Consider the following 12,836-nt stretch of genomic DNA (forward strand, 5'->3'; position numbering starts at 1 on the left):
AGATATATGCAAGAACAGGCTTAATGATTAATTAGATGAAACATTGTGAGTGTGGTGTACACTTTGTAATAATTCTTTAGTATATTACTTGTGTGATGTATTAATGCTAACACTGTTATAATCTTTTTTTAGTATAATATGTGTGTGGGCAGAAGTGAATCATTCACTGATTGCAAACCAATGATTGTAAGATGATGTCATTGGGTAGGACTGGATAAGTCTGACTTCTTCCTACTCCATTCAAGCATGTACTAGGTATAAGCAAATTGATATTGGATTATGTGTAAAATTATGTGTGTTGTCATATCAACTGTTTTGACATGCTTGAAAGATTAAATCAAATCAATCAAATCAAGGTCTCATCTAGGCCAGTAGGGAATGAATGGCTTTCTGACTTGTTACTGTGAAGATATGGAGAGCTATCATGAAACTAAAATATATTTTTCTCAAAGGCGGGATGTGGTTTTCAGAGCAGCTACCTGTGCTGTAGCAGAAAGATCATTAACTTCTAAGTTCTGGTGGACTTTGACAGGATCCAGTGTAGCTGGTATACAATTAAGTTGAAACTGTGAATGTTACTCATAAAAATTGAATGCCTCCGTTTAAAGACTGAGAATATGAAATATTGCTAGTTTCATAAAGTGCTTGCTCCTCAGTCTAGAGTCTCCAGCAACACTATTTGAACTTTACATGTAAGACACTCAACCTGATAGCACCACAATTATCTATGAACACCTCACCTGTTTAATGGTACTGTTGGTAAGCGGATGTGTGGTCATGTCGAAAAGCAGGAAGTTCTGTTTCTCTGTGGTGAGGACACCTTTCTCCACTAGGTTTTTGGCCAAACGTTCCCGAACATTTCTCAGCTGATAGTGTAGCTTCAGGGGATTCCATGTCTCTCCTGAAGGACAACATGACATCCAACACATGAAACACTTACTGTGTACATACATGTCATTTTATCCTGTCACGTTTTTTTTTTAGTAATTGTTAGTGCTGCTGCTTCCAGGTTGTAGGTAATAATATTTGGCCAACTAGTGTAGTTTCACGCAGTTTAATTAGAAACAATCAATCAAGATATACTAACAACTCGGATGTTATTAGGGATACAAGTAACAGTTTCATTATTGATTCATCTACTGATGATTTTCAGAATTATCATTTTAACTGTAAGATGTACTAAGACTGTTAAAAATCCCTTGCTATAATTTCCCACAGCGCAAGACGAGGTCTTATGAGGTTTTATCTGACCAACCGAAGATAGTCAAATACTATAATGTATGACAAAGAATAGCAGCAAATCCTCACATCTGACGAGCCAGAAAATGTTTGACATATTTTCTTAATAAACGATTAAAACAATTATTCCATTATTAAAAATGTTGCAAATTGGTTGACAAAGCGGCAAAGCTCTAGATATAAAAAAGCAAAAGCACAAGCTATAAACAAAAAACATGTCACCTACGTGTCCAACATGTCAAACAATGAGTAGATTATTGCATGGTTTGATTAACAAACTGGGCAGGGCTTATCTCACCGCTCAGCAGCTCTATCCAGCTCTGGACAGTCTCTGGGGGCTGGGTTTCTTTAATGTGCTTCAAGGCCTCATCCAGGAGCACGTCTCCTGTCGGTGCATCTGACTTGCAGATCACCTTAGCAAACAAGAAAGGCAAACATAACTGAACCAGGATGAATGTTGCTGTCTCTCTTACTCACTCTGTGTGAAGAGGAATCATGACACTTTTATTTAAACATTATGCGTTTCTCAGCTAAAAGGTTTAGTAAACAGATGGATTTCTTGGCAAGAAGACTACTAGAAGTTCTTGAGCAAGTGAAAATCTTTCTGGCCCTAAACAACAGTTTTGATGTTTTCCAATGAGGATTTCATTCACACCACAACAAGGAGAATGCCCTTCTTCACTTAATCACAGTCTCAATCACGGTCTCAGTCTCTGTATTTCAGGATCTCATTTGACGTAACGGGGCAACTGTAGTTCAGTGGGTAGAGCGGTCGTCTCCCAACCGGAGGGTTGGAGGTTCAAATCACGGTGCCTGCAGTCCACATGTCAAAGTGTCCTTGGGCAAGACACTGAACCCCCAAGTTGCTCCCGATGGTTAAAACCATTGGTGTGAGGTGGCGCTGCAGATGGCTGCCTCGGTTCTGTACTGGAAACAAATTCCTTGTGTGTAACATACTTGGCCAAATAAAGGTGACAGGCTGGAAAACTGATTTTAATCCTGTTTGAAGGACAGAGACTGCTTTGTGTTTATTAGAAATTATACATGAGTGCACAAAATTTCCCCAAGGCTCCATTCTCGGGTTATTTCTGTTCAACATCTACATGCTTCCACTTGGTCAGATTATACAATTATCTACAGTAAACAAAGATTTAAAAAACGTTTTTGGGCCCAAAGAAGATGAAGAATTCAGTGCTCAGCTTCAGTTGCCAACAATTAAGGACAAAACCAAACCAAACCAGAGATCTTAAGTGTAGTCACGGACTCTGGTCCACACCGAGACAATTACAAATCAGTCTGCTATCACTTCATGAATATCAAGAATTAGAGGACGCACATCTCAGCAGGACTTACATAAAAACCAGTCCATGCATTTATGTCGTTCAGTAGGCTTGGTCTTATTAAACTCTCAGTTCTTTTAAACCAGGTCTTCAGATTTTCTGTTAGCTGCTGCCTTAAATTAAACTACATTTAGGACAGTTTAGGACAGCACGGTGGCACAGTGGTTAGCGCCGTTGCCTCACAGCGAGAAGGTTCTGGGTTCCAGCCCCACCTGGGACCTTTCTGTGCGGAGTTTGCATGTTCTCCCCGTGCTTGCGTGGGTTCTCTCCGGGTACTCCGGCTTCCTCCCACAGTCCAAAGACATGAAGCTTAGGTTGATTGGTGTCTCTAAATTGCCCATAGGAGTGCGTGTGTGTGGTTGTTCGTCTATGTGTTAGCCCTGCGATGGATTGGCGACCTGTCCAGGGTGTACCCCACCTTCGCCCGATTGCCGGCCGGGATTGGCTCCGGCCCCCTCCGTGACCCCGTTTATTCATGTTATTTGTAACTCTACACTGTGCTGTGATTTTTTATCCTGTTTGTCTTATTCAATTTTAACTTATTTTTATCTTATTTGGCCATTTCTTTTGTTTAACTGCCTTGTGTTTGTGTTGTATATTTTGTCTTAAGTAAAGCACTTCAAAATACCTTGTTGCTGAAAGGTGCACTGCCTATTACAGATTTCTACAGTAGAGACACTACCAGTCAAGGTCTGGACACACTTTCCCACACTGAATGGAAAGGGGTGTCCAAGGAGGGTCAAAGGATGGTGTTTGGGGCAGCTGTGGTTCAGGGGGTACAGCTGTTCGTCCCCTAATTGCAGGGTTAGGGATTCAGTCCTTGTCTAAGGCACTGTCGCTGTGTAAATGCAATCCACTTAATCGTTTTCCTTTATACACCTGGCCACATTAACATAGTTCTCACCTTCCTTGAGAGCAGACTTTTCCTCCTCACCCCGCAAGGCTCCAGCTGCAGCCTCCCCCTGAGGGCCAGCTCGACAAGCATACAGCCGCGAAGGCCAGAAGAAATACAGTCGTTCCAGAAAGACGTGTAGCCCTGAAAAACAAACAATCAGCTAAGGTGCAGCCCTTGCTAAGATGACGTGTGGCAGGGAGATCTGCGCACGGTTGAAAAGGAGTCACGTCGCTGCTGGCGAGTTGTCAGGAAAACTGCTAAGGTAACGCAAGCTGCCAGAGCTATGAACCTAAATAAACACGGCCATTACCCTTGGCCTAATATGCTACCATTCACCAAAATGTTTAGCATCTGCTTTCGACCACAAATATGCGGCGATAAATTAGTAACGATATACATTTGCAGGACACACTGGTTACATGGTTAAATGACGTTAGCTTCTCTGTTTTAACCTTAGATATATACACGTATACAAGTGTGCCTCTAAGCACACGTATGCAAACTAGCTTCACCTTAAGGCTAAACCGGTAAACTTCCGCTCTTTAAACATCACAAATTAAACATCATTAGCGGGAAGTCAGCTTCGCCTTTGGTGACGTAAACATGTTAGCTAACTGTGAACATAAGTTATCCACTATCCTAAGTGAAGAGTTACAAAATGTCCACACCTCTCGATCCTTAAGACCCAACAGCAACACTTCCTCCATCAGTGTGAGCCTTGTTTCCTTCGAGTCCCCCTTGTCGTCGTCGTCCTCTTCCCCGCGACGTATCTCTTCTTCCTCCCCGGCGGACTCCTTCTCCTTGTCGGCGGCGGCGCTGCGGATAGCCTCGGTCCTCCGCTGGACGAGGCCCGAGGTCCTCTGTGTGAGAGAAGTCATAGCTGGTCCCGCAAAACGATCAAATTCGGAGAAAAGCCCCTTCCTAGACCAGCCAGAAAGCCCTGCAGCATGTAACCTGGTTGTTAAAAGTGGTGAAACTGTGAACCGATCGAATAAAGACGGCCGTTAACGTTAAGCTCTGTTCAGATCTCCTACTTCGACACTGCCCATTTCCTGATCCAACATGGTGGCTGAGGTAGTGACGTAGAATGTGGCTTGAACTGAAGCGTGAACGCATCTCCTGTGTTGCCTTCAGGAGTCCCAGGACATACTGTAAATATAAAAGGTAAACACACAAGATTTAGTACTCAGTAGTATACAAATTATATATTTTGGTGATTTTTGAGGTGAAAAGAAAGTAAGTACAACCCCTGCAATAAACATACATTTGAACGAGCCTTTATTCTAATGTTAATACATGTTTACTGTTAATTTCGTTGACTTAAAAAACAGTAGCCTAATTGTGGCATGTGCAAAGGTTTGGACACCCTAGTCAGAACTTAGTAACCCTTGCTAAAATTTGCTATGTAAATATAAATATGCATTCCTTAATTGTATTATACATGGAATTTCTTTCCAGCTTCTTGTTTTTTTTGAAAGAGAGCACAGTTCATATTCAAGTTTCAAAACATAAACTGTGTCCTGAGTACAATGAGCTCTTCTCACATTGAATCTGGATTTGCAACCAAAGGTGGCCATGCATTTTCTGTCATGGTACTTCATTTGTGCAATGATTTTTTTTGTTGACAATCCACATGACTACTTCTGCATTTTCTTTTAAAATGAGACTCTTTTTCTACACATTAGAGAATAGATAAGTGGGCATCTTTTAGTTGTAAATATGTGCAGCTATGTATGCATTATTATGGCATTATTGAAAGTCTGTGACTCATAAAGGACCCCCTGCCTGCAGTTTATTTTGGTTTAGCCATTTTATATATCAGATTTGCACAGAGAATGCACATGATTGAATAAGCTGACAAAATTGTTAATGATCGCTCCTTGGTTTAAATGTCTGTATCTCATTTATACAATACAATATAGTAACATTTATATAGACTGTCATCTTTATATTCAGAAAAACACTAAAGATATACATAATGAATAGTTATTTTATAAAAGCCACTAAAGACATAATGCAATATAGACTGTCAACACAAGGTGGCAGGCTGTGTGTGGGACATAAATAACTAGTCTGCTGGTATTCCTCTGCTGTCTTTCCTCCTGTGTTCATGAATACTGATGCTGAGAATTAAATACTCTAAAACTGGCCCTGAGCCAACAGGCCTGAAACCTCATTCTTGTCCTGGACGCAGAACTGGCTCATGTGGGGTTTGACAGCAAATGGGACTTTTATCATTCCATAAATATCACTAAAGTTTGGCCAATTCTCTTTGAGTGACATGGAGAGATTAGTACACACTTTTATGTACACCCAGCAGAGCAGAATTCTTTAATGTTCTTCTCTCTCATCAACCCCAAAAATGTTCAGAACTCTGCTGCCCGAGTGCTGACCAGGACGAGAGGCAGAGAACACGTTACACTTTTCTTTTTAAAGTCTTTACATTGTTTTCCTCTCAGACCCTGTATTGATTTTAAAATTATTTTACTTGTTTTTAAAGCACTTCATGGTCTGGCACCAGCCTCCTTGTCTGACATGCTTCATCACATGAAGCACGTCGGACAGTGAACCAGGATGACCTCTCAGGTCCTCTGAGAGGACTGTTCCAACTGGACAAAGGCTTTTGCTGAGGCAGCTCTGAGTCCTTGGAAGACACTCCCTGATGACCCGAAAGCAGCTGAAAGTGTTCTGGCTTTTAAAGCTAAACTTAAAACCTTAAAATTGTTTATCCTGAGTTTTGATTAGAATATTTTACTTCCATTGCAACACATAAGCCGATTACATACTCTGTGCTTTGTTCATGTTTGATCAAGAAAGTCATAACACATCACAAACCAGCTACAAGTAACAAACACTGTTGTCTTTTCTGATGTTAAGGAACCTTCGAGTATGGCCCTGGAGTTGATTTCACAGATGGTTGGAAATATGCTCTGTGTAAACACCCATCTCTGCTACCATCACAGTCAACCAACACCCTGACCATCTAGGTAGCTTTTTTTTTGCACACAGTTCAAGATGACAAGAAGCATAAGCACTAGAGCAGCAGGTCTGGAAAAAGTCTAAAAGCAAATGTTATCATGGTGAAGTTTGATCAAATGTAAACTGACATGAACACTTAATTTTAAGCAGAATTCGGCTCTAAATAAATAGATGTCAGTAGATTCCATTTAAATGCTACATGTCCGTGCAGATTCTCAGTCATCCAGGTCATAGTAAGCTGAAAAAACTTAGAAAACTCAACTGGACTGGGTTTTTAGGTCGAAGATGTTTCACCTCTCATCCAAGAGGCTTCGAGGTTTCGACAAATACACTTCACTATAGACAACCTGATGGACCAAACAGAACAACTAAGAAAGAGACTCTCCACCAAGGTTACCAGAGAAATCTTTCAGGAGATCTCAAGATTCTTGGAGAAGGTGCAACTTACCCAACACAACAAGAGCAAGGCGCGCCAAATGGTTAAATTCCAGAGACGGAACTGATGAAGCCTCTTGGATGAGAGGTGAAACGTCTTCGACCTAAAAACCTGGTCCAAGTTTTTTCAGCCAATTAAATGCTATTTTTTAAAAGGCATGAAAACCAGAAGAGTTTAGAGTTTTTAATACATTTTCTATTAAAAAAGTCTTTTAAATCCAAATATTGAACCAGACATAAATCTGATTTGACATATTGGCTCATCATCTGTTACCCCACTGACACAATTGATAAACCTTTAGGTCCCTGTGAAACCTACCAGAGATCTTAAATGATTCAAAAAACATCTGTATTTTTCACTTTGTACATTTTTGCTCACTGATCCTGCCGTTCTGGTCTTGACCAGGAGCCTAAATCACTCCCCAGAGATTTAACAGAGGCCACATTCAGGCGCATATTGGAACCATTTCCTGTTTCTGGAGTGGGCAAAGTGTTGACCATTGGTGCCCCTTTTATAATAATTGCACAAGAACACACTCACATACACACATGAATACACTCTTAAGACAACATCCCCACAGAGACAACCAGGAGAGTCACTTACCATGGCACTGGAGTAAATGAATTATAACCTCTCAATTGCCCTCTACACTGCATCCCATTGGAGAATAATGGGTGAGAAAATGTAATTATATTTAATAGTGTGTGATATTGAGAAGCCTCAGTGAATACTAGAAGGCTGAGAAAAAGCAGAATTACAATTTTGTAATTATATGGAGGGGACTCGAAAATGAAGATTCAATCAATTTAATCACAGCTTGTTACATTAATAAGAAATAAGATAAGAAAGGAGGATAAAAGGTCACATCTACAAATTTCAAAATTTGTTTCTGTGTTTTGGGCTGGTGTGAAAAGCAGGTGAAACAAAAGCTCAGTGCAATTCACAGTGCAGTTATGATTGCACATCCAAGGACACGCCGGCTACAGGGCCAGGTGGGCTAAAAAGACCGCAGGCCATACACACAGTCAACAACAGTAAAGCTACTACACAAGAAAGTGAAAGAGAATAACGAGGTCAAAGCAGCAAAATGCCTGTCTCAACATCTGCTCCAACTCACTACAATTACAGGAAGTGCTTTGCCTTCGGCCCATTCACAGTGACATGAATAATAAACATTACAATGAGGTAATACATCTCCACCATATAATGCAATTGACCAAAGAGTCCTTTTACTTCACAGCAGAGGCCTGAGTACATATATTGAAAGCCTTCAGTGTAGGACACAAATTAGTTGATGGATTAAGGAGTTTGTCGTATGCATTTAGGTGAGTGAGGTTGTCTCAGAACCAGTCAGATGTAATAACCTGAGACTTGGAAAAAGAATTTTAACATGTTGGACTAATGTTTCTTACTTGCAGCAATTAAAGCTAAGTTGGTAGAGACCAAAAACAGAGCAGAAAGACAGTGACTATTGGACTTCTTCAGGTGGCCAGAGACACCAAATGAGTGATAATGTTGCTCTGACACTACTGGATGTTTAAGCACCTGTTAGCTAATAGGTTCACCAGTATTCACGACTTAAACAGCAGCTAGTGACTAAACCTGTGCTTTATTATTTAGTTAAAGTGTTAAACTAATGCAAAAAGCACAGAGAAAAGCCATGAAGTCAGTGATGTGACTCAGTAATGTGTGTTATATAGCAATGTTTATCTAAAGTTTGCCAAAATAAGTTGCTGGTCATAAATGACAAAGTAAGGTAGTAGCAGCAAAAATACAATGGTGCATTTTGCTTTAAGAGGAAGAATTCTTTCAAAAGTAACATAGTCTCACTTTGGCCTTGATCTTTGACCACCAAGATCTAATCAGTTCATCTTTGAGTCCAAGTGGACACTTGTGCCAAATTTGATGAAATTCTGTCCAGGCGTTACTGGCATATCTTGTTCACAAGAATGGGACGGATGTACGTATGGACGGACAACCTGAAAGGATAACGCCTCCAACCACAGCTATCACTGGCACGGAAACATTAAAATATTGTGTCTGCGTGGTTTTGAAACCCCAAATGAAGATGTGTTTTTTCTGCAAGACCTCAAAATTTGTGTGATCCTCCTTTTCCTCTGTTCACCCTAGTAGATTTCTACAGGAAGCCTTAAACAATGGGACCCCTCCAGAGGTCCCCAGCTGTAAGAAATCTACACACACACACGGACACAGAATACAGAAGCACATATGTTTACATTTGCACATACAATCCACATTTACAGTACTTTGTTTACATGAAGAAGACCAACATTGTTCAGTCAGACGACTTCCGATTAGAGACCAGGAACAGCTGATGAGCGAGCAGCACAGCTGAACTCACGCTTAACATTTGGTTTATTTGCTGAGCAGAAGTGATAGAGTAGTAAAGGCACCACAGCTCTGCTCAGTTCAAGGCAAAACAACCAGGGGTGGACATCACACAGTGTTGAACTACCAAACCATTAATACAGTTAATTGTGCTCCACCTTGACCAACCATAAAACATGAATTCATTATTCAGTTCCTTCTACAACTACAGTGAATAGTTAATCAGCAGAAAAATAATCAACTGACTTCATGATAGAATAAAAAATGTTTCAGTCAGTAAACAACAAAAATGATTGCTTTCAGCCTTCCACATTTTATTTAATTAAAGTGATTATCTTTTTGTTTTAGTCTATTGGGTGGACAAAATAAGACATTTAAAGACATCACCTTGGATTTTGCTAATCAGTAGTTGCAGTGATGTACTCAGCAATATACTGTAACATTCAATGGACCCATTTGTCTGAAAAAAACACTTACTTTCATACTGTTAAGTACATTTTTAATTAAGTAGGATCTTGAATGTAGAACTTATTCTTGTAATAGAGTACTTTTACACAGTTATACTGTATTTCTACTTTTATTTTTACTAAAATATCTGAATACTTTTCTGCAGTTCACAACAACATGAAAGTGTCTCAAGTGTTGAGACTACTCTGGTCAGGGCAGGTTTAACCAGTGCAAGCCCATAATTCTGACCAGATGCTTCACGTGCTGTTCCCCAGTTGTGGTCAAAGGCCAACCGATGTTCACCCCAGAACATGGGATTTGTGATTGAAAAAACTGCCATCAAAATGAACATGATGAGGAGGCGTGGAGACCTTATGATCATCTGGTTTCACAAGGGGAGGTAGAATACAAAAGGGTCAACCACACATGAGCACACACATACATGATATTCCCACTGAGTACTGCAGCGTACACCTGAGGAGATGTGACACCCCTCTCTGCCCCTGAACCCATATTCACCACAGGAGACCTGTCAGAGTGACGAAAGCTAAGCCTGTCAAAACTTAATTTCCTCACAGTTATGACACAGGGATTTAAAAACAAAAGGTTTTCCTTTACCACCAACAAAGTTAAAGCCACATGGTCACCCCTTTGAATGTTGTAAACGGTCACACAGTGTTTTACCCTGACAGTAACACAATCTCCTGTTCTCTGAGCTTTAATGCTGCATATGGTGTAGAGTTCCTGATGTGGGTGTGTTTTGAATGTTCACTGACAGAGTCTAGCTTTACCACTTGTGACAGCCAACTGATAAACACATCTTTTCCCTGTTATTGGGAGGAATGTAATAAAAGTCAAGAGCATACCATGTACAGTTTAAATAATCATTATAATATTACTCTGAATCCATATGAGTAGAAATACCATAAAGTCACTGCTAAGGAAGCAACCTACTGCATGTTACTCTAAGATATTGTGAGTAAAACCACATTTGGTAACAATTATAGGGGAAATGGAAACAGTTGCTGCAGTTATTAAATACCAATTCATTCATATTTGCGTAAGAAAAACAGGAAGTTATACAGAGGAAAAAGATGGTTAACATTCAATGCTGTTTCCTAAAAACACTAACTACAAACTTTCCTTATACTTAGAACCAAATTTCATAGGACTTATGTTGTGTTACTTATTTTTCATGCAGTGCTGTCTATTTGTGTTGCACACAAAACAAATAAATATATTAATCTACAGCTTATTTCAAACTTAATTATTATTTCGTATAAGCTGAACTGGTTCAGTAAGATTAGAAGTAAATGAATAATTGAACTGAAGGTGTAACAGATGGATTTTCCTTATTTTTCAGGTAATGTTTGTTTTTTTTAAAGCAAGTCTTTGTACTCACAGGAACATTTTTCCAGAGTTACTGGTCACTGTAATGATTCATTGCATCTGTCTGTGAAGAGATCTCTTCTAGATATGGCTTCATACAAGACCTCACACAAAATCCACAGTAAGTAAAACTAAAACTACGAGGCGTCAGTAATCTGACTTCCTTGACTGCAGCACAGCGAGGAAAAACAGGGGGAAACACAAGTAGGGAAGTCTGTACTAACAAGACTGTAACTCAGTCAGATTGCTCTCAGTTTAGCTGACATCTAACATGTATTTTTACAAGAACCTGAGAATTCTCTCTTCTTTTGCTTATTTGCATCTATGTCATAGTTTAAGTCTGTCTTGTTGAAACCGACCCCAAAACCCTGAAACTGAACCAGCTACGTCGACATCATCATTAATTTATTATTTATTCCTGTGCTTTTTCTTTTGTGACATGACAAAAATATCTTCTATAAAAAAAAAAAAAGTCCTGTTAATGTTTTGCTTCTGCCGTGACTCATGCAACTACACTCTCAATATTTGTAAAGCATGTGACATTTCACTGTTATACTCCTTCCTTTATGTCGTCTCTGAAACTTAGATTGAGCTTTGTCTTCATGTTATAAACCACGTCCAGTTCTGAAAGGTGGCGGGTGGTGGGTAGTGAGTGCAGCCCAGTTCTGGCACTCATCATTCTTTAAATAACCTATTCTACTGAGAGAAGCCCCACCAAGTTTCCTATATACTGACACCACGGTCTAGGGATAAACTGGCGGAAATCACGTTCCTGTCTTTGTTAGGCAGTCATAGTCATACGAGGCAAAACCCAGACACGTAATGTCTTTGAACAGTTGACACTACTTCCACAACAATGCTGCTCAGTCTTGTCAGAGACACAGGATACAGGACTCCAGTACAGCCCTGATTTGAGCCAAATGCTAACATCCCAGAGTACAGCTGAGGCTGATGGGACTGTCATTAATTCCTTTAGGTGTTTGGTCAATAATAAAAGTATCCGACAAATGAAACCAAAGTTATTACAGTTCATTCTCAATGAGACATAAACATCATTACCAAAGTTCACAGTAGTGCATCCATTAGGTGTTAAGACAATTCACTCAAAACCACGACAATCCATGGTGGTGCTGGTGGAAAAATTAGGGGATTGCCAAATTCATTAGGCTACACCATCTGGGAAGCACAAATGTCTGTACAAACTTTCTTTGTAATTACACATTAGTAGTTGTAATATTTCAATCTGAATCCAAGTCTACCAACTCCATAGCATGGCCGAAAACATTTCAAATAAACAGCTGTGGATCAGGAGTTCTCTGCTTGAGTACATGTTTGGCTGGTAGGAATATATTCATTCATTATGTGTCAATCGTAAGTTTAATCTTAAAGGCAGGCGTGCATGTAGAAATCTAATTTAATGTATATTACATGGCGTGAGGAGTCAAATGTTATGCATGACTATACTTAGCAGAGATAAAGGATTCACTGCTGCTGTGTTTGTGGGAGACAGAGCCGGTGGCCAGGCTATAACCGACATGCTAACTCACTGTTGACGGAGTCAAAGGGTTGAGACCCCGTGCTGGCCCTCTGTAGAGGGACATGATGCTCCAGATCCTATCAGAAACACAGAGCCCCAGGAAGCAAGAGACTGAAGAGACCTCTGATTGATGCCCACATGTGTCAGATTGCATTACTTTGAAGATGGCGTGTTGCTCTCACTGAAGCCCCAAAGGCTGGATTGGGAATTAAGAAGGGAAAACAT

At 40.1% G+C, this 12,836-nt stretch overlaps 1 protein-coding gene across 1 annotated transcript in view; it reads right to left on the reverse strand.

The window, feature by feature from the left end:
* The window catches only part of LOC109972361 (Golgi phosphoprotein 3-like), a 9,219-nt gene extending 4,698 nt beyond the window's left edge, over window positions 1–4,521 (reverse strand). Inside the window, exons 1-4 of the mRNA XM_020621155.1 lie at window positions 4,143–4,521; window positions 3,484–3,615; window positions 1,538–1,652; window positions 741–901 (exon numbers count right to left, since the gene is read on the reverse strand). Of these exons, the coding sequence (XP_020476811.1) occupies window positions 741–901; window positions 1,538–1,652; window positions 3,484–3,615; window positions 4,143–4,352 (618 nt within the window). The 5' untranslated portion in view covers window positions 4,353–4,521. The remainder of the gene's footprint in view (window positions 1–740; window positions 902–1,537; window positions 1,653–3,483; window positions 3,616–4,142) is intronic.
* Window positions 4,522–12,836: the final 8,315 nt, after the last annotated feature.

The sequence above is a fragment of the Monopterus albus genome, unplaced genomic scaffold, assembly GCF_001952655.1.
Source record: "Monopterus albus unplaced genomic scaffold, M_albus_1.0 scaffold253.1, whole genome shotgun sequence".
NCBI lineage: Eukaryota > Metazoa > Chordata > Actinopteri > Synbranchiformes > Synbranchidae > Monopterus > Monopterus albus.